Here is a 21,031-nt window from a genome sequence, read left to right as displayed (position 1 = left end):
CGGCTAGGAGGCTGCAAAGCCGACAGACTGTGGTTGAATGCGCTCGCATAATACACGAGATAGGAACCTAGAGTGAATCCATACGGTAAACGAACAACGGGATCAGGGATGACGAATCTAGATTTACGACCCGCTGGTATGCTTACTTCAAATAATACGTAGTACTCAAGCAGAACGCCTAAGTAAGAATCCCCCAGAGAACTGTTATAAATATAATGGGCGCGCGGTAGGTTAAAGAACAAATTTGCCGTGCAAGAATTTGAGGTGGAAGTTCATTTGTGGAAGGTTAAAAATTGGGCAAGCTGGTGCTGACATGTCTGACGCTATAGATGTAACTTCATTTGAGTTGCAGCTTAAGGGACACAGTAGTGTCAAACAATACCAGTTTGCAATGGTGAGATGTTCAAGATATCAATGCGATCGCGAAAGGTCTCATAAAAAATGAGGAGTGGACAGTCTCATAGAATGCCTGTCGTGCCTTAAACATTCTGAAAGTTGGCAATACTAACCCATTGTCTGACGACCCTAACGGACTTCATTGCAGCATTTTCAAATCAAACAAACAGATGAATAATCAAATGGAATGCATAGTGGCAAGCATATAACACAAACACACATAATTGTACATCTGACAGACATCTATCATTATCTCTCGTTATCCTCAACAATATCAATACACGTTTACATTTTCGATCAATCTTAAACGTCCACGCCGGCAATCTTGGCCATCTCTCGTACTGCCACCATACTCATGAATCCCAACGAAGCATAGTCAATCAATCTCAGACTACTGCGTAGTCGCTCCAATGAATCCCCTAGACTTATTCCTTGTACAGGCAACCCTCGAATATGCTTTGGCCACCACAAATCCACGTTTTCCTCAGTCGCGGTCTTCAACACGTTGATATAGTCAAGGTAGACTTGCCCGCCGACTTTCCAGTTCGAGATACCGGTGACGTCCTTGAAGCGAGAGAGGAGAGCCAGTAAATCATCTAATGACTCCGAAATCACAGCTTTGGGACCGACTGTACGGATGATTACTGAATGTGCCTCGTTCCATTCTGAAGCATCAAGAAGATACTGCGCTTCTTTCACTGAATCGTGAGTGTACCGAGCATATAGTGCCTAAAATTGGTTAATACTAGAACAAACAGATCGAAACTACCCGTCCTATTGCCTCAACTCACCTTAGCATGCAAAATCATGACCTGAGGTATGCGTAAGACTTTCAGCAGATATTCCTCATTTTCACTAGCTTCTTGAATATCAGGTACATGTCGGTTAAGAAGTTCCTGGACAGACTGACGAGCAATGACGGAATCATCAATATGAAGTAGTACGAATGAGGCATCTTTCCATCGGCCAGCGCTCTCTAGCTGCCACGCAAAGTCTGCACACGATTTGTCGTAAGCTGCTAGCGACTCATCATTAACCTCTCTAATCCGTTTCGTCCGGAAAAGAATATTGAATAATTGCCACGACACAGCAAAATTGAGTGGGAGTGACGAAATACTCGACGGCAAAACTGCAAGTTCAACTGGATGTGAAAAATCGGCGTATAGCTTCAGTAATTCAAACAATATGTCACGCTTACTATTGTCCACAGGAGACTTGGTGTCGATGTGACTCGGACTAGGCGATTGCACATCTGTGAGGTTCTCAAATGCCATCTCGTACTTCTTTACAGCTTTTTCTATATTATCTTCCTCGTGGATCTCGTACCAAAGCCTGAGACCAAAAGCGCGTCTCCAATCCAAGCCCTTGGAAACACAGAATTCAGGAACTTTGTCTTCTGAAAATCCTCTCACGGAACCCTTCGCCAATGACGTATTCCCCGACAGCAACTCGTAGACTTTTCGAATAGACGTTGGAACCTCCGAGAGTACATTCCTCGTAGCCCAGTCATTAATCTGATTCTTAATATCTCTTCGGAAATCGGCGTCTCCACCAATCAATGGTATCAGTGTCGCGAGATGCAAGTTCTTATCTTTGACTGCTTCAATGCATGCCTGCTCAATTTGATGACCAGACAGCAAAGTGAAAACGGTCTCTTCACGAGGCAACCTGCAGAGGCTCTTGGCAACGTCTTTCTCAACCAAGTTTTCGAAGAAGGCCGATAATCTCGCCTTTCGCAATAGCTCGACAGCAATTTCCTTGTCAGCATCGGGATTCAAGGATTCCATATCCAAGGCCGGATCATCAAACAAAATACAGGCCAGTTTCCAAACATCAATTACACTTTGATCCGCATTTGTGGAACACAAATAGAAATCCAGAATATCCCCAAAGGACAAGCTTGAGCTTGGTTTGAATAATGGCAGCTCTCCATCTCGCAGCACAGCGGTGGAGCTGCTCAAATAAACGCGAAGAAAGTCAAAGTTCTTGCTGGAATCGACAATAAAGCTGTCGATTTCCTTTGTAGACAGTTTATTACCCATAGCCACATAAATCTTGCCGTCCGCTGAGAATTTGGGCGAAGTTCCAGAAGGAGAAGCAGCCAGGCTAAGATCGGACTTCTGACCAGATCCGCGGCCGAACTAAGCATCTGTTAGTCAGAAACAACACAAGTAGCAACGCCAAATTACTCACAAAGCTCTCTCCGCCAAATAACTCGGCGTCAAGATCCGCAAATGTGAACTTGTATTCTTCAAGACGAGAGACCTGCTCCGTGTGTGCCATAATCTCGTTCTTCTTATCATCAACAACAGCCCACATACTTCTTCCTGCACGTGCAAGCTTCAACTGTTCAAGCCAATTTCTACCAATAGGGACGGCAAACGAACTGTCCATATCTTCCTCTCCTTCGTACTGGTCAATAACTCTCGAACCTTCAATACTAACAATTTCGTCATCCGTAATCGACCGCGGCTGGGGGGCAACTTCCTCAATATATGATTCCTCCTTCTCTTCATCAGAAATGACCTCGTCATCCTCACTATACACTTGGCTGGCAGAAATGCCTGCAACCATAGGAGACTTTACTTCGAATGCAGGAACTTCTTCTCTACTCTGGAAGGTACCCCCGTGCCCTAAATAAGACTTACGGCGCAAAGGTGTGTCCTCTGGTTTAAAATCATACGACGAATCGACGTTCCAGTCTCCAGGTAATCTTCGCCGACCGGAGTCATACTCAGACGATGCCATAGAAACGTCTTGCATATGTTGAGGAGTCTGCTGGAGAATCTGATCAGTCTTCATTGGCGAGTAATCGAGGATTTGCGACTGAGATTGCGCAAACTGAAAAGCAGGCAATGGCTGTGAAGCGACACTTGCCGGAGGAGGTAGCTTCACCGGCTCTGCATGTGCTTCGTACTCATCCTCATCATCGAGCAAACCCCAGATACTAAAATGATCGATGCTGAATACCCACGTTCCGGACTCAGCGATGTAAGTTATGAAATGCGTATCCTTCATTTTCCTAAGACGCTCAATGTGAACGGGGACAAGGGGGTGATCGACTTCTGTGATAGGCTGCTTTGTATCCTTTGCAACAGGGTAACATTTCTCCAGAGTGATAGTCGCAGGGACGTTCAAGCCCTTTCCTTGCTCCGGCTTAATTGAATCATCAGGATATACTGTGCACGTCTTCGGCCCGAACAAAATTAACTGTCCAGGAATCTGCTCGGGATGCGCAAATGCTGATAGATCTACGGGTCGGTTAAATGAAACTTCGCCATAACCCTTTCTTCCGACCTTGTAGTTGGCTACACTTTCGAGCTCTTTTAGGCTCATCTTTCGCAAAACTGAGGCACTAGGCGAACTCCAGTATCCATCGTTCTCAACAACCGGGCTAGATCCAGAAGCACTTCCGAGCACCGTAGCATCTTGAACTGTACTTGGTGGGTTAGGTTTCGGCTTCTCGGTGCTAATGATTGCGGGCTTTGGAGTTGACAACGGTTCAGCCGGAGGGACATCAGAATCTGAAATAGAACCTTTCAAAATCGCTGTCGTTGCAGACGTTGGGAGAGATGTAGCCGACCTTTCTTTCATCTGCTTCGTATCCGAAAATGCGACATGCTTCTCCTGATCTTTTTGAGGTGTTTCATGATACTTGGACAAATCAGCACCACCAGACAGAATATCGGATTCTGTAACCTTGCGGTCAATAACGAGCTTGCGAATATCGTTTCTAGGACTGAAAGCTTCTGAAGACAATATAGCCTGATCGGCAATGCCATCAAATAGTAGGCTGCGACTGGAACTCAAAGCTGGTGCAGAAGCACTAGGACCGCCAGACACTGATCTAGTTGAAGCTGATTTGGGACGAGGACTTGACGGCGGGCGCGGGGACAATTTGTATGTGGGCAACATTGCCGGTTTCTTCTTCTGGGCTGAGGATGACGAGATGGGCGTCGCGATAGGACCAGGTGAGGACGTCACCGGCTGGTTGACGTAACTGAAAAGGGGATTTGAACCGAATGGATTCTGATCAATGGATGCCTGGAGAGGAGCTTGCTGAGCACCGATCCCACCCATTTGCGAGCTTCCAAAGAGTGAGCCTGTCTGTGGCTGGGTACTGCTTCCAAACAATGAGGCCCCAGTTTGAGTTCCGAATCCACCGGTTGTCGCGGTGTTTCCACCGAACAATGAAGTCCCTGTGTTCTGTGACTGATTGTTGCCGAACAAGCTAGTTTGAGGTTTGGCACCGAATAATCCACCCGCCTGCCCATTGGATTGCTGGCCCGCGCCAGTGCTTCCAAACAATCCGGTACCACCCGCGGCAGTATTCGTAGTGCTGAATAGAGACGTGCCTGTCTGAGGTGCTGAGGTGCCAAACAATCCACCGCCGGCGGCTGGTTGCTGAGTCTGAGTCTGACCGAATCCACCACCAAATAGCGGCTTATTCTGTTGATTCTGCTGCTGCCCAAACAGAGACGGAGTCGTTGTCTGCGAATTGGACGTGCTTCCAAAACCAGTCCCAAACGCTGGCTTATTCTGCGTACTGGCGGTTCCGCCAAATCCACCAAATGCCTGGGGCTGACTACTCGCCGTATTAGAAGTCATACCTAATCCGCCAAATCCCGATGTCCCTGTAGCCGCAGGCTGTCCGAAGGACGAGGTGGTGGCATTACTGGGAGCATTACCGAAAAGCCCGGTTCCAGTATTCGTTGTGCTGCTTCCGAATGCCGGTGTATTCGTCCCGAACGCGGGAGCACTACTAGTGGCTGTGTTGGTGCTTCCGAAGCCACCAAAACCAGTTCCAAAGGCTGGCTTATTCTGCGTGGCGTTACCTTGGCCAAACGCGCTAGTACTTCCAAATGCATTCGTATTGGTCTGACCAAATGCCGAAGGAGCGTTCGAGCCAAACCCACCGGTGTTGGAAGTACCACCGAAGAGGCCGCCTGTGCCTGCATTGTTCGTGGTACTTGTAGACCCGAAGAGGCCTCCAGAGGCGGGTTTCTGACCGAATAATCCTCCAGATGTATTACTGGTATTGGAGCCAAAGCCACTGGCCGATGACCCGAACGTGCTCGGTTGGCTTGTGGAGCTACCAAACAACCCAGCGCCACCGGTCGAACTGCTAGGTTGTCCGAATGTATTGCTTTGACCGAATGTGCCGGTCCCGAAACCGGTGGACTTACCAAACGCACCAGCACCACTAGGATTTCCGTATCGTCGACCTTGTGCATAATCCTGCTCTCTTAACTCCTCAAAAGAAAATTTCTGATACGCAGGCATACAAGAGATACTCTGGAACACATTGGTCACATTACTGGACGCTTCCTTCTCTTGGACAGGCTCAAATGGAATCGTTGTTCCCTGATTGGTAGTACCAACCGATGCCCCAAAACCGCTGCCAAATCCAGTATTTGTCGTGCCGGTATTCGTGTTTGTCGACCCGAAACCACCAAATGCTGAAGCAGGTTTTGCAGCTGACCCGAATAGTCCTGTGCCTGTGGATGCCGTATTGGTTTGACCAAAGGGACTAGTATTCGCCGCAGCGTTAGTGTTGGAGCCAAATCCGCCACCGGAGCCGAATGTTGAGGTCGTGTTTTGCGTTGTGTTGGAGCTGCCGAAGAGGCCACCACTGCCACCAAATCCAGTGGAAGAAGAGCCGAAAGTCGGCCGACTGGCATTTCCGAATCCACCTAACTTGGATTAGCAATCATACTCCAATTTCTCAAAGAGAGCGCTCACCAAATCCAGACGACTGATTCGTGTTTTGGCCGAAAAGGCCCGATCCAGTCGTGCTTGTACTTCCAAATCCGCTAGACTGACCAAAGGCTGCAAACATCCATTAGACTCGCAAAGTCACCCATTTCTCGCCATAAGACATACCAGAAGTAGAAGAAGTAGCAGTATTCGAGCCAAAGGCGGGGCCTGTAGAAGTTACTGATGAGCCAAAGAGTGACGTTGGATTGTTGTTTGCATTACTGGCGCCGAAGCCGCCAAACGCGGATCCAGTTCCGCTCGACTGACCGAACATCGTCAATAGCGATCCCCTTCCCTGAAGCCTTCAAAAGATTGTTTCCAAATCCGTAGCGTTCAGATTGCTACAGTAATCCCAAGCGAGGCAAAAATCGAGCGGTCTCAATAAGTTTCGTATTCAACCATCGACAGACCCTAATCCAAACATAACCACTAAGTGTTTACGCGTTTATGCATTGGCGTAAATATGATTGGGCTTGCTCCGCTTGGGGCCTCAACTGTGCCAAAATGCACTCGAGGATAAGGGTTGCATATGCTAACGCGATAACGCGACGCGTCTGGTTTTATATTGACACCGCAGGACGGGATCAGAGATCATTCAACATTGCAGCAACTTACAGTTTCCAGCCTAACTTACGCAAATATCGACCCCATCACTTCATATACTTTCACCAATTAACGGGCATAGCTAGTATATTGTTCGTTTCGCGGTTACTAGTCGAGACTCGATGAAGAGCTCGAGTTTCGGTCCCAATGTTCGTCCGTCCAACACGCGGTATGCGTCCAGCTCGAATCGCAATGGCAGAGGTGGATCCCGTTTGGGGAACAATGTTTGGGGACGCGGCTCTTTGAACGGAAATTCTGAGAAGAACTCGACGTTATCATCATTAACACAGTTACCAACAGACGCAACCTCGTCTAAGGAGACTTACGAGTCGCGAAAGTTGGAGGCCGAGATTGATATTACCATGGGATTCGATCTTTATGATGCGGGGCCAGCTAAGGTTGGCTGGCTTATTAATATGCATAGTGTACGTGGCGATGATGAGGATTAGTATAGGCGATAACTTGCTGATAACTGTCAGACCGTCGTGCAGGAAGGGGAGGGCAGTGATGGGGTGGCGGCAGTCAACTTCTATTTCCTAGGCGAAGACGGCGAAAATTTCAAAGCGACATTAAAATATAATCCATACTTTCTGATAAGTTGCAAGGTACCATGACATTGTTGGTTTCAAACGGTAGGAGATTGAACATATGCTAATACTGGTCACCAAACAGCCTGGACTGGAGACCGAGGTTGAGGAGTATGTTCGGCGGAAGTACGACGGTTTGGTGAAGACCACGTCACGAGTTATAAAGGATGATCTGGATATGGTTCGTGTTCCAATTGTTATGATTCATGTTACCTACGCACTAACGTACATTTGTCAGCCTAATCATATTACTGGATATAAGAAAACTTTTATCCAGATCTCTTTTGCCAATGTCAGCAATCTGCTAGCAGTTCGCCGGGAGCTCATGCCACTTGCAGAGAAGAATAAGAAGATGCTCGACGCGCTAGACGTTTATGCGGAAGTTGCTACGTAGGTCCTAGAATTTTATAACCTCTATAATATTGGACGGTACTGATCTCTGCAACAGCACTGGCATGGAACTGGATAATGACTTCACTGACTTCTCCACTCAAAATAACAAACCCTCTCGCGAAATTGACATTACAGAGCACATTACTGACATCAGGGAGTATGATGTTCCATACCATGTTCGAGTGTCTATTGATAAAGGTAAGATTGTTCTGTCAACTTGGAAGCTAACTCTTCTCACGCATCGAATAGACATTCGGATAGGCAAATGGTATACAGTTGAGGTCCTGCATGGGGATGTAATCCTCACAGAGATGCCCGAGCGTCTTACACGTCCAGATCCCGTTGTCTTGGCCTTTGACATTGAAACTACGAAGATGCCGTTGAAATTTCCGGACGTGAAGATTGACCAAATCATGATGATATCCTATATGATCGACGGAAATGTAGGCGCATGCTAATTTTCATGTATAGCACGCATTAACGAACATAGGGGTTCTTGATCACCAACCGTGAGATTGTATCGCAGGATATTGATGACTTCGAATACACGCCAAAACCAGAATACGAGGGAGTTTTTACCATCTTCAACGAGCCCAATGAGAAGGCTCTTATAGAACGATTTTTTGAGCATGTTAAGGAAACAAAGCCTACCGTAATTGTAACATATAATGGTGACTTTTTCGATTGGCCGTTCGTGGAAGGGAGGGCAACCTACCATGGAATCAACATGCGCAACGAAATCGGATTCCAGAAAGATAGCGAAGATGAGTATAAGTCTTCATTTTGCTGCCACATGGATTGCTTCCGATGGGTGAAGCGGGACAGTTACTTGCCACAAGGAAGCCAAGGTTTGAAGGCGGTTACGACTACCAAGATGGGTTACGATCCTATTGAGCTTGATCCTGAGCTGATGACGAAGTGAGCATCTCCATTGAGCCTGCTTGGTCAATTAATATCGCTAATATATATCTTAGGTATGCTGCTGAGAGACCACAGACCCTGTCTGAATATTCAGTTTCAGACGCTGTTGCCACGTACTATCTCTACATGAAATATGTCCATCCATTTATCTTCTCCTTGTGCAACATTATTCCATTGAATCCTGACGAAGTTCTTCGGAAAGGAACCGGCACTCTGTGCGAAATGCTCCTGATGGTAGAGAAACTACGTATAATGAACAGTTAACGGCTCGTCAATTAACTTTCCAATCAGGTACAAGCTTATAAAGGTCAAATTGTCCTGCCAAATAAGCACAAAGAGGCGGAGGAACGATTCTACGATGGCCATTTAATCGAAAGTGAAACATATGTCGGAGGACATGTTGAAAGTTTGGAAGCAGGTGTCTTCCGAAGTGACATTGCAGTTGACTTTAATGTTGATCCTGGCGCTGTGGACGGAGTATGTACCAGTGCTGATTCTGTGTTGAGACCGGAATATACTAATAGACGTTAATAGTTACTGACAGACTTGGATGCCGCTCTGAGATTTTGCATTGAGGTGGAATCTCATAAGAAACTTGACGACGTGACTAACTATAACGAAGTATGTGAAATCCGTACGATGTATTGGACTCTACTAAGAAATACAGGTCAGGCAGGAGATTGCGGACAAACTGACAGAATTGAAAGCAAACACAAAACGGAAGGAATGCCCGCTGATATACCATCTTGATGTCTCGTCTATGTACCCCAACATCATGATCACCAACAGATTGCAACCAGACTCTATGATCGAGGAAGCAGATTGTGCGACTTGCGACTTCAATCGTCCAGGGAAAACATGTGACCGTCGTCTTCCATGGATGTGGCGAGGCGAATTCTTTCCAGCTAAGAAAGACGAATACAATATGATTAGGCGAAGGCTCGCGATGGAGACCTTTCCAGGAAAGTATTCTGGCCAACCGCCACGAACCTTTAGCGACCTGTCAATGTCGGAGCAGAATAGCTTGATCAAGAAGCGATTGTCGGATTATTCCCGGAAAATTTATCACAAAATCAAAGAGACGAAGACTGTCGAGAAGGAGGCCATCGTATGCCAGCGCGAGAATCCTTTCTATGCCGACACCGTACGCGATTTCCGAGACCGACGTTATGAATATAAGAATAAGCATAAGCTTTGGAAACGAAATTTTGATCAAGTCGCCCAGAGCGATACAGCCGGTCGCGAGAAGGCCAAGAAAATGATTGTGCTCTTTGATTCACTGCAGCTCGCCCACAAGTGTATCCTGAACTCTTTCTATGGATATGTGATGCGGAAAGGTTCCCGATGGTACTCGATGGAAATGGCTGGTGTTACATGCCTTACAGGGGCAACAATCATTCAGATGGCACGTGCCTTGGTAGAAAAGATTGGTAGACCCCTAGAACTTGATACGGACGGTATTTGGTGTGTATTACCGAAATCATTTCCCGAGAACTTTATGTTCAGCATGAAGGATGGCAAGAAATTGTTCATCTCATATCCATGTGCCATGTTGAACCATCTGGTTCACGCGAGGTTTACAAATCACCAATACCAGACGTTAGTCGACCAAGTGAACTTCAAGTACGAGACGAGGAGTGAGAATAGTATCTTTTTCGAAGTCGACGGCCCATACAGAGCTATGATCCTGCCCACATCGAAAGAAGAGGACAAGAATCTGAAGAAGCGATATGCCGTATTTAATAATGACGGTTCATTGGCAGAGCTAAAAGGTTTCGAAGTTAAACGTCGTGGCGAGCTGAAGCTGATCAAGATTTTCCAAACACAAATTTTCAAAGTATTCTTGGAAGGATCTACTCTTGAGGAATGCTACCGTCAAGTAGCCAAAGTTTCAAATCGGTGGCTGGATGTGATCGACTCCAAAGGTGCAACTCTAGCAGACGATGAGCTAATTGATCTCATTTGTGAAAATCGAAGCATGTCACGTACACTTGAAGACTACGGGGCGCAGAAGTCTACGTCGATATCCACAGCCAGGCGATTAGCAGAGTTTCTAGGTGACCAGATGGTGAAAGACAAAGGGCTGGCCTGCAAGTATATCATCTCCGAGAAACCACGATCCGCTCCCGTCACGGAACGCGCAGTTCCCGTCGCAATATTCGCCGCTGAAGAGTCGGTGAAGACTCGTTTTCTTCGACGCTGGCTGAAAGATACGTCCATCAGTGATTTCGATCCTCGTGATATCATTGACTGGGACTATTATCGCGAACGACTATCTTCTGTAATCCAAAAGATCATCACAATTCCTGCAGCGCTTCAAAAAGTGCAGAATCCCGTTCCACGAGTGAGACATCCTGACTGGCTTCATAAGCGTCTTTTGCTACTCGAGAGCAGACAGCAATCTTCGTTAGACTCATTCAAAATGAAAACGGTCCCAATGTCCAATATTACGAATATTACGCAGATTGGCGATCTTGAGGATATCATGACAGGTGGCAATCCGAATCCGATGTCCAAGGTCCGAACGCCGATAGCGAAAGTTACTTCAAAGCGGAAGAATGCACAGCGAGCAAGTACATTAGACGATGTCGAGAATACGTTTGCGTCTCTGCCCGCAGTCAAGCCATCCATCGACAAAAATTACGTGCAATGGCTGGGCTATATGAAGCAGAAATGGACGATCCAGAGACAGGCGCGGCAGCACCGTCGACATCTTTTTGGCAATTCTACATCTGGTCATAGAAACAAAGCCGGCGAAGTCTCTGGCTTCTTTCGCAATCAGGCTGAAGTCACCTACGGCAAGCAGTGGCAGATTTTCCAAGTTCGGCAGTCCGAAACACCTGGGGAGCTGAAATGCTGGGTTATGATCCAGGGTAGTATCCAGAACGTCAAGATAAAAGTCCCCCGTATAATATACGTGAGTAGCTCAGATATTTCCAGCATCAGCCTTACGGTCGCTACAGTCCAAAAAGTCAGTCACATACTCCCTAATGGCAATAGTTCCAACCAGTTGTTCAGGGTCACAATACCAGAAGATGTTTACATACAACAGCGGCAAATGGTCACCGGTCTTTTTGCACATCCTAGTATCGAGGCTGTGTACGAGGGCAACGTCGATCCAGTTGCTCGGTTTATTCTAGATCTCGGCAATTCATGTCAAGTTGACATGACACAACGCGGAGTACTGGGCAAAGGTCTCGAGTCAGGATTCCAAATGTCGTCGCTGGTAAAATCTCCACTTGGATCGAACTACCTCTCTGTCGAAACGCTCAAGATCGTATTTCTGTACCATGTTATATCCGGGGACAGACAAATCTTCGCGCTCTTCTCATCCTTCGACGATCAAGCAGACATCTATGTCTACGAACCATCATCTCGACAGGAGCACCAATTCCCCAACATGGAGACGGTGTACCAAGAGCAATACCGGCAAATGCAAGAGCGCCACGCAATCACAAACGAGACGTTCAAGGTACGAGAGAGACTTCACTTCTACATTGATCAATCCTCGAACATGAAGAAAATCAAGAAGAACTTGGCTGTGCGACTGAAGATTCTCTACTCCGATTCAAACAATCAAGCGATTCTTGCGATTTTAAGTCCCCGACCGAAGCACATTGAAAGAGATTTCACTGTGGTTCGTGATATGCCTGTGTTGAACTTTAGTCCGTCCTCGGCAGATAGCTCACTTCCGGCTCTGGGATGGCAGCTTCCGCTTGCGCGGAGGATCGTACTGCATTATCTCGGCCTTGGAGGCCAAATTGCGCAGCTGCTCAATATGGCACGATATTCCGACATTCCAGTGGGTAACCTAAGAAATGGTGACGTACGCTTCGTGATCGATGTGCAATACGCTAGGAGGCTCCAAGAAGCAAATGTTGTCTTATGGTGGTCACCCACACCATATGCCGACCATGGCGGCAAAGAGAAGGACCAGTCAATGCTGACCGCCGAGAATATGGAAATGCCGCTGTTCAACAACCCGAGCTCGTACGAGTCCGTCTGTGTGGAACTGTCGGTCAAAAATCTGGCAATCAATACCGTTCTCACTTCCTCGCTCATCAACGAGATGGAAGGTTCAGACACTGCAAATTTGAGTGTCACCGGCACTGGAGCACTCACTGAAAACGCAAGTCTCTCATTCATGGAAAACGCGTCCTCGGCGCCTGCCATCGCCGTGTTACGCGATCTCATGAAACAGTGGTGGGAGGAAGCAGTCAAAGATAACCGAAACGCGGATGTTATGGTCAACAATTTCGTGCACTGGGTTTCCAGCGCAGAATCATTCCTTTACGATCCCGTACTGCAATACCACGTTCGAAACTTGTCGCGCAAAGCATTCCTGCAGCTTCTAGCAGAATTCCGCCGTGTCGGGTCGCGTATCGTGTTTGCAGAACAGGATCGAATTGTTATCCAAACAAGTAAGGTTAACGTCGGCAACGCATATGCATACGCGCAATATATCGTCAAATCAATTCGCGCGAAACCCCTGTTCAATTTCCTGGATATCGAGATAGAGCAGTATTGGGACTACCTCCTTTGGATGGACGACGTGAACTACGGCGGCTTTGCATGCAAGACAGTGAGAGATGACGATATGAATCAGTACGCATTGCGGATGTATTGGCAAATTAAGGACTTTCTTCCCAGTATGCTTGGGAATGAATTTTCCTCGTGGGTAGAGGAATTCGTTGAGCACATGCACGGCGCGAAGACAGCTGACATGCAGGCTATGCCGTCTGCGACGCCACGACCGACTCAACTGCGACAACCGAACGGCGACGATGATTATTTTGGGAAAGGAGTAATCACAGCGATGAAGAAACCGTTGCGCAAGCGGATTCAGCAGCTTGTGCGACGACAGGCCGAGGCGTCCGCGAACGAGCTGGCGGCCGCAGAATTCGAATTCCCTGAACTCCCAGGATCGCATCTGCGGTACTCAAACGCGTCGTTGGAGTTAGTCAAATGGCTTTGCGCAGTATTTGGACTTGCGAAGGATCTGAGTTTAGAAGTCCGCATGATGCGTCGCGATCTCCTCAATCTTTTCGAAGTCCGGGAATTCAGCGACGCGGGAATATTCAAGAATCCGAGTATGTCGCTCAAGATTTCGCAGATTTGCAAGTCCTGCGGCTTGGAAGCTGATCTGGATTTCTGCCGCGACAAGAATTTGATGCCAACTGAAGCCGAAAAATACCATGCGTGGAATTGTAAGCACTGCGGGCAGGAATACGATCGTTTGGCAATTGAGGAGCGCATGATTAGTGACGTGCAGACGTTGACTACGAAGTATCAGATGCAAGATCTGCGATGTTCAAAGTGCAAGCAGATAAGAGCAGATAATTTGTCAGAGCATTGCTCATGCTCGGGTGCATGGGAGTTAACAATGACGGCTGACGATGTAAGGAAAAAGTTTGACGTGTATGGACGTATCGCGCAGTTTTATGGATTGCGCATGTTGGATAATTTGATGGCTCATATTTTGGGTAATTAGATTGTACGCTGGTGAGCATGTTGTTGTGAAATTACTGCATCTGATAGGTGTTTGTACTATAGGTAAATGGATATGGCAATTGAATGATAACCATCGGGATTTACACACTGGCGACTAGAGGCTACGGGCCATGTATATCGCAACACAGTAGCGCCGTTACTTAATGCAACTATATAGCACAAGAGATCTTTCTCTCATTCAACCATTTATTTGTAGACAAAGCCAATAGATTATAGTGGTTGGAATGGAATGAACAAAAATTCTAGAAAGTAACAAGCTCCAGACCTCTTGGCGACACCACAACACAATAAAGTGCAATACCCGCCCATTCAGCACACTACCTACGCACAAATTTCTTCTAGTCGGAGAAATAATCGCCAACATGGAGACTTCACTACTCCTTAATTCGGAGGTTAGGATGAGATCTATGCTTCCCCCATGCCAAGAAGGACAATAAGGTACCTAGACCGACGTCAGCGTTAATTCTTAGAACAGTGGCAGACCGAATGATAACCTACACGTTAAGACCGCTAATAAAAAGCCAGATCAAGACACCAGTCGTAGTAACTAGCCAGTTATTGGAAAGATCTGCGTACCCGACCTCACGGCGAGGTTCGAAATCATCGTCAGCATCGTCAGCATCTGCCGCAGTGTCGGGAGTGGCTAGAAGTGGAACACGCATGTATTTCCTGCGACATGTGAAATAAATCAGTGGCGCGGAGACGAAAGGCAGAAGGATTGAGAGGATGACTTGGGATAAATTGAGGACTTCGGCAAGACCTTCGCGGCCAACCGCCCCTGCAACAACAATGCAAGGAACAATAGCGACAGCACGAGTAACCAAACGACGCAACCACGGCCGCATCGTCCAATGCAGAAAGCCTTCGGAAACCATCTGGCCGGCCAGTGTGCAAACAATGCCTGCGGATTGTCCGGAAAATAAGAGTGCCAGAGCGAAGACGGTGCCAGCTGCTGGAGAGAGGTGGGAAGAAAGCATGTCGTGGATAGAGAAAAGGTCGGCATCAGCCGCTCCAGGTGTATCGGAAAGAGTTGCTCCAGAAACGATGAGGATGGATGAGTTGACGAAGAGAGCGAATGTAACAAGGGAAAGAGCGAGCTCGACAATCGAGTATTGCAAAGCATGGCGAATGGCATCCAAGGACGGACGATACTTGATATCTTCAAGCGAATCGTTTGGACTGCTTGTGAAATTGCCAGCCTTTTCATCGTATTCACGCAACCGAGGCTGCACGAGTCCGGAACCAAGATAGAGACTGTGAGGCATGACAGTGGCACCGAGAATACCGCAAGAGTAGTACAATCCCTCGTGAGAAACGACGGTCTTCGACGGCAGGAAACCTCTGAACACTTCACCGGCCGACGTTCCTTTAATAGTGCCAAGCTCGACGCAAAAGCATATAACGACGGCAAGGACCAAGACTGCAACAGCATATTCAAACCAGCGGATGCCTTTAAGAGACCCATTAGGTTTGTAGGCGACGAGTACAATGAGTACATCGACAATAGTGATGGCGACCCCAGCAACAAGAGGAACTTTGAACAGGATGTTAAGTGAAATTGCAGTGCCTATAACCTCAGCCAAATCGGTAGCAATTATCGCTGTTTCAGCCAAAATATAGAGGAGAACACAGAGCCAGCGAGGAAAGTGAGCACGGCACATCTGGGCAAGGTCGAGGCCGGTGACGCTGCCAAGCTTGGCACACAGAGACTGGAGAAAAATAGCAAAGATGTTGGAGAGCATGACGACGAACAAGAGATCGAAACGGAACATTGCACCTGCAGCGACATCGGTAGAGTAGTTGCCGGGGTCAATATAGGCAACGGCGATCATAAAGCCTATTTAGTATTAGCAAGGACAATGGACTTGACAGTTGGCGAATAGACGCACCGGGACCCACAAAACGAAGATATTTCATAAACATAGCCTTCGCTTTGTAGAACAAGCTACTATATGTAGCTGGTATTGCAGCGAACCCAGAACACAGGAAGCCATTTTCGACGCGACGAGAGCCGAGGCCAGAACTGAGACTGTAGCTGCTGACAGGAGCCACGTCGAACACATGTGCACCTTTTACAGGACGCGAGCTGTCGATTGGACGCATCTCGTATTCCGGCACTGGGACGGGATTATGTGCGTCGTGCGAGGACGACCTGGCCCTCTGTGACCTGCTGACAGCAGAGCGACGCGACTCGCCACCTATGCCACGCAGTGGGACATCTCCTAACGGAGGCGGTAGGCTCGATGAGCTCGCAGTCGGTCCGTCACCCGCAGAAAGAAGGTCGAGGTCCGGGTTTTTGCGCGATGCTCTGTTTGCGAAGGTGTTCGACGAGCGGTTAGTTGTGAGCTCGCTGTCATAGACCGGTGGGCTCTGATTGAAGTACTCATTGCCAGACGGCTCCGGGTCGCGAGTTGGACAGTTCATGACTAGCAGGCGCTGAGGGAGCAAGTTGCGGGATGGCAGTCGGGAAGTGATGAGGATGTGCTGTACAGCCGTCGCGAAGGTGGCCCCCGGCCATGCTGCGGCTCTGGTCTGACCCACTTTCCGCACCCGGGCAGTAATGACAACTTTCTAGCACTTCCACTAATACTATTTCCGAGCGAAAAAGAGCCTGATATGTCCCAATGATATACGACTGAGGCTACAATCTGCCCGTTGACTTGACTACTGTTGCCTATTTTCCTGAACAGGGCAGCTGTATTCATAGCCAGCTTGACATACTGTGACAAGCCATAGCTCACTTGGCCCCCACACTCAGCCGCACAAAATTAACAGCCTTGCCCAGATGGGACAAAACAAGCACGGGTGCGGTGGCGAGCTAAGGCCAGCCGGCCACCTTTCCGAAAATAAACGAGCTCACGGTGCCCAATGTCGGGTCATTATCCATCACAGACCACAAGGTCCATTTGGTTTTCGACCGTATTATCCCGTCTAGGGCTGGGCACGATATGATATCGCTGGGTTTTGCCCATATCGCATATCGTATCGCGATATTATCGCCTATTTATCGCCCACGGGAGATAATACGCAGGAATAAGTACCGAGACTAGTTTACAAAATTAAAATTAGGGTTAGGAGTTCGCAAGGAGGATTCAGCAGAATTTATTGAATATAATCTCTGTAACTCACAAAATATCTTTGCTGAGGACTTTTGGCGTGCACTTAATTGAGTAATTACTTAGTCTTTCCATCTCAACGGCCTTTATTTACCGTGATGAGAATCAAGCGGAATCTCGGCGATACGATACGATATTCAACTTCAATATCGCCTATCGTATCGCCTTGATTCGATATCGCCGTGTAGGCGATATCGTGTCCAGCCCTAATCCCGTCTACTGATGAACTCTATAATGGCTGACGGATGCAGGCTCCAACGTTTACTAGGATCCATAAGAACGCGTCATACCGTCATATGCAATTATCTCTACACCACCTCCGGATATCACTTCAAATTACCCACCAGCTGAACCAGACTCATGACAAATTCTTTTGCGCTTGTCGCGTATGCTGCCGCGTTCATAGCCCTCACAAACTCCCATGCTGTCTTTACACTATTCAGGGGATAGTCGACCACCGGTGGAATGCTTGTGCTGATTCCCGGGAACCTGTCTCTGCATACACTCTTCGCAAGGCAAAGCCCCCGTAAGCCCTCCTCTCCGCCAAACTTTCCGTATCCAGAGTCACTCACGCCGCCAAATGGTAGCTGGCACACGTAGAATGTCGCAAAATCATTCACTGCGATATTCCCAGTCTTCATCTCCCGCACAACTTTTTCAGTTGCAGCACTTCCTCGTTTGCCGAATACTGCGCCTCCAAGACCGAACTTGGTTGAATTCGCTATTCGGATCGCGTCGTCGACATTTTCCGCTTTCATTAGAACCATTACCGGTGCGAATAACTCGTTCCTGGCAATCTCCATCTCAGGAGTAACGTCCACTAACAGAGTGGGCTGGAAATACGAACCCACAGGGTGATTTGGATGTCGGTATCGCTGACCTCCACAGCTCAACTGGGCTCCGTTCTTGACTGCATCAGCAATCATTCGTTCCAAAACTTCAAATCGAGAATCATTGATCATGGCGCCTACGTCGACATTCTGGTCGTCGTCCAGAGACGAACCTAGGCGCAGCGCTGGCACCCGCTTAGCCAGAACTTTAGACAGAGAATCGTATGCTTTCGGCTCACAGATAATACGCTCGATGCCTATGCAGTTCTGACCTGCAGATTGGAAAGATCCGCGCATAAGAACCGATGCGATTGCGTCGCAGTTGGACCAGGACCCGAGATGCTCGTCGAGAATTACTGCCGCGTCTTTTCCGCCTAGTTCAACTGTAACTGGCATTAACGACGAAGCCGCCGCGGCGAGGACTTTGTGCGCGACCGGCTTGGAGCCGATGAATGTGGTGTGAGAAATGTCCGGATGGGATGTGAGGTAATCTGCATCGTTTGGCCAAGGGCACACGAGCTGGACAAGATCTGGCGAGTGGCCGCAAATAGTAAAACATGTTTGAACCATTTCAACAAAATATCGTGAGGACCATACAACTGACTCCGAACACTTGACTATTATACCGTTGCCGGTGAAAATGGACGAGACAATAGGATTCAAGACGTTATGTAACTAGCTGACCATCAGTCGTCGAATCGCCTCTAGTTACTCAGTTGCCCATACCGGATAGTTCCATGAAACAAGAGCAAGCACGACACCAAGTGGCTCGTAAACAACTTCTGCAGCTTTGTATCGGATCAACAAATTCGCCGGTCCAGATCGAGAAGACGGTCGCATGGCGCGTTCACCATACTTCATTGTCCATGCTAATTTCTCCAGAGTCACCATGATCTCCAATAGTTAGCTCCACGTCCCTCCAACAGGTAAACGATATACTAGCATACCTCTCCCAGCGCCGCATCGACCATAGTCTTCCCGCTATCTCTGCAGGCGATACGAACAACCTCTTCCTGGTTCTTCTTCAAAAATTCCAGAAACACTTTCAACACGGCCTTTCTCTGCTTAAATGAAGTTGCTTTCCATACTTCCTGCGCTTTTTGGCACTTCGCAACTGCAGTATCAATATCCGCCTTCGTGGACGCCGACACGCGACATAGATACTGGCCAGTAGCTGGACAGTAACAATGAATAAGGTCTGGCCGATTTGGATTATAGACTGACGGTCTTGGCGGCACGCCAACAGGTGGATCTTTCTGTGACCATTTCGGCTGACTTTCTGCGGGAAACTTGTACTTGTATATAAAATCGTAAGATTCTTCCGGGAGTGACGGCTGCCAAACATACGCTAATGCGACCGCCGTTGCTATCATAAGGGTCGACCCGACGACCGACCAGGACTTTGCGAAGTCAGCCACAGTTGATAGTAGCCCTAAGAGCAATTGTAGCAAGCTCATGGTGGCTCAGGGCACTCGGGGGACTCCACTAGCAGCCGGCACGAAGCTGGATATGACTTGCTCGTGGATTAACAGTAATACGCGAGGTCTGATTTTTTGTCTCGAATGCCGCTAAGTGTACCAACAGTCCATAATTCTTCAGTCCCGCATGCCACTAAACCATGCAGCAGCCACGATTAAAGCTGCAATAATTTACGGTGGAAGACCAAACGTGTTCATCTGGAGTGAAACTATTTGATCCTTGAAGCAGGGTAAAACTCTCAGGGTCCTGTTATATCGAATAATCACGGTCGCCAAAGTTATACATGTTCGAAATGTCGTCGTGCTATGAATATCCACAAAATTGAAATAAATTTACAACTAGAAACTAAGCGTAGGCACAAAATGCCAAATTACATAAAATGACCTCTCGCGCAATACCTGAAATGCGACCAACCATCGCTTTTTAAGGACTACCATCTATCTCAAAAACTATCTTCCTGCATATTATTAAATTATAAAAGTCCAGAAGCGATGTGTTTATTGGGAGTTAATGTGAAGAGTGGGCTTGGGAGTCGTGACGGCTTCTAGCAACTGAACAACGACCGCATCCTTAGCTTTCGCGGCAGCTTCCTTGATGGCAATCAATTCGGACTGGACACTGACGTTGGCTTCCTCCTCGGCCTTGGTGTTTGAGCTCGAGTGCTGTATCAGACAATCAGTGAGTGTTCGCAACTCCAAGTGCAGAAATCTAACGTACCTCACTCTCGAACTTCTTGAATTCAGCCTCCTTGGCGGACTTGTAGGCCTCAATCTCCTTGGAGGCCTCGATACGAGCATCCTTTAGCTTCTGAGTACGGTCTAAAAATTGTTAGGCGTCACTATCACTAACATAATATATCCTGTCTGTGAAAAAATTGTTACTTACAGGCTCGAGCCTTCGCGACAATTGCATGCGCCTCCTTCTCGGCCTATTCATAAATTCCATTAATACCATTCCGGTTCCTCGAGAAAGAGCCAACGTCTCACGTCCGCACGACAGACATACCTCAAGAAGGGTCTGGATTCCAGTGGAGCTCTGAGCCGACTATAACGATAAGAAAACCCGTTAGCACACACCCGTATTCTCAAATCTCCTCTCTCGAAACAAAACGCATCTAACAATCCTTCAATCAATCAATACGTACCATGATGAACTATGAGGAAATTATGCGATGCCGCTGAAACAATTGTAATGGCAGGTTAGTAGAATTGCGTGAGTCGCACTCGCTCAATGATATCCTCTCTGGCGATGATAAAGGTCGTCGGCGGTGGGACGCACTGGCCCTGTGGTGCGGATCACAATCACATCACGTGCAGGTGTGACTACAGTGTGATCGAGGGTACGGATCAAGTTCGTAGTCCCAGCGTGGCCTTTTACGGCTTGAGATCGGTTACGGAATCAACTTATTCGAAAGTCCTAGATGAGTCATCTGATATTC

At 47.7% G+C, this 21,031-nt stretch overlaps 5 protein-coding genes across 5 annotated transcripts; 1 reads left to right on the top strand and 4 right to left on the bottom strand.

Moving 5' to 3' along the window:
* Positions 1-342: 342 nt before the first annotated feature.
* Positions 343-6,505, bottom strand: POJ06DRAFT_98522 (nuclear protein 96-domain-containing protein). Its single transcript, XM_056191863.1, has 5 exons — positions 6,280-6,505; positions 6,139-6,225; positions 2,590-6,089; positions 1,188-2,537; positions 343-1,125 (listed from the first exon to the last, which is right to left on the bottom strand). Exons 1-5 carry the CDS (start codon positions 6,425-6,427, stop codon positions 700-702), a joined length of 5,511 nt encoding a protein of 1,836 aa, XP_056044993.1. The 5' UTR covers positions 6,428-6,505; the 3' UTR covers positions 343-699.
* Positions 6,506-6,878: 373 nt separating this feature from the next.
* On the top strand, positions 6,879-14,148 carry POJ06DRAFT_195900 (uncharacterized protein; the record flags this gene model as incomplete). The annotated part of the gene is made up of 11 exons (XM_056185007.1): positions 6,879-7,181; positions 7,236-7,361; positions 7,429-7,524; positions 7,582-7,733; positions 7,792-7,934; positions 7,986-8,179; positions 8,227-8,654; positions 8,711-8,891; positions 8,949-9,134; positions 9,192-9,278; positions 9,325-14,148. 11 exons carry the CDS (start codon positions 6,879-6,881, stop codon positions 14,146-14,148), a joined length of 6,720 nt encoding a protein of 2,239 aa, XP_056044992.1.
* Positions 14,149-14,360: 212 nt separating this feature from the next.
* Positions 14,361-16,761, bottom strand: POJ06DRAFT_98457 (natural resistance-associated macrophage protein-domain-containing protein). The gene is made up of 3 exons (XM_056191861.1): positions 16,058-16,761; positions 14,667-16,005; positions 14,361-14,610 (listed from the first exon to the last, which is right to left on the bottom strand). Exons 1-3 carry the CDS (start codon positions 16,590-16,592, stop codon positions 14,574-14,576), a joined length of 1,911 nt encoding a protein of 636 aa, XP_056044991.1. The 5' UTR covers positions 16,593-16,761; the 3' UTR covers positions 14,361-14,573.
* A 422-nt stretch (positions 16,762-17,183) lies between these two features.
* POJ06DRAFT_251788 (Aldehyde/histidinol dehydrogenase) lies at positions 17,184-19,797 on the bottom strand. Its single transcript, XM_056187444.1, has 3 exons — positions 19,062-19,797; positions 18,841-19,008; positions 17,184-18,789 (listed from the first exon to the last, which is right to left on the bottom strand). The coding sequence occupies exons 1-3, from the start codon at positions 19,569-19,571 to the stop codon at positions 17,611-17,613; spliced, it is 1,857 nt and encodes a 618-aa protein (XP_056044990.1). The 5' UTR covers positions 19,572-19,797; the 3' UTR covers positions 17,184-17,610.
* Positions 19,798-19,807: 10 nt separating this feature from the next.
* POJ06DRAFT_98391 (H+-ATPase G subunit-domain-containing protein) lies at positions 19,808-20,945 on the bottom strand. The gene is made up of 5 exons (XM_056191860.1): positions 20,738-20,945; positions 20,599-20,637; positions 20,479-20,521; positions 20,311-20,411; positions 19,808-20,255 (listed from the first exon to the last, which is right to left on the bottom strand). The coding sequence occupies exons 1-5, from the start codon at positions 20,738-20,740 to the stop codon at positions 20,091-20,093; spliced, it is 351 nt and encodes a 116-aa protein (XP_056044989.1). The 5' UTR covers positions 20,741-20,945; the 3' UTR covers positions 19,808-20,090.
* Positions 20,946-21,031: the final 86 nt, after the last annotated feature.

Source organism: Lipomyces tetrasporus (assembly GCF_029532465.1).
Source record: "Lipomyces tetrasporus strain NRRL Y-64009 chromosome Unknown POJ06scaffold_4, whole genome shotgun sequence".
In the NCBI taxonomy this organism is placed as follows: Eukaryota; Fungi; Ascomycota; class Lipomycetes; order Lipomycetales; family Lipomycetaceae; genus Lipomyces; species Lipomyces tetrasporus.
This window is presented reverse-complemented; position numbering and strand designations above follow the sequence as displayed.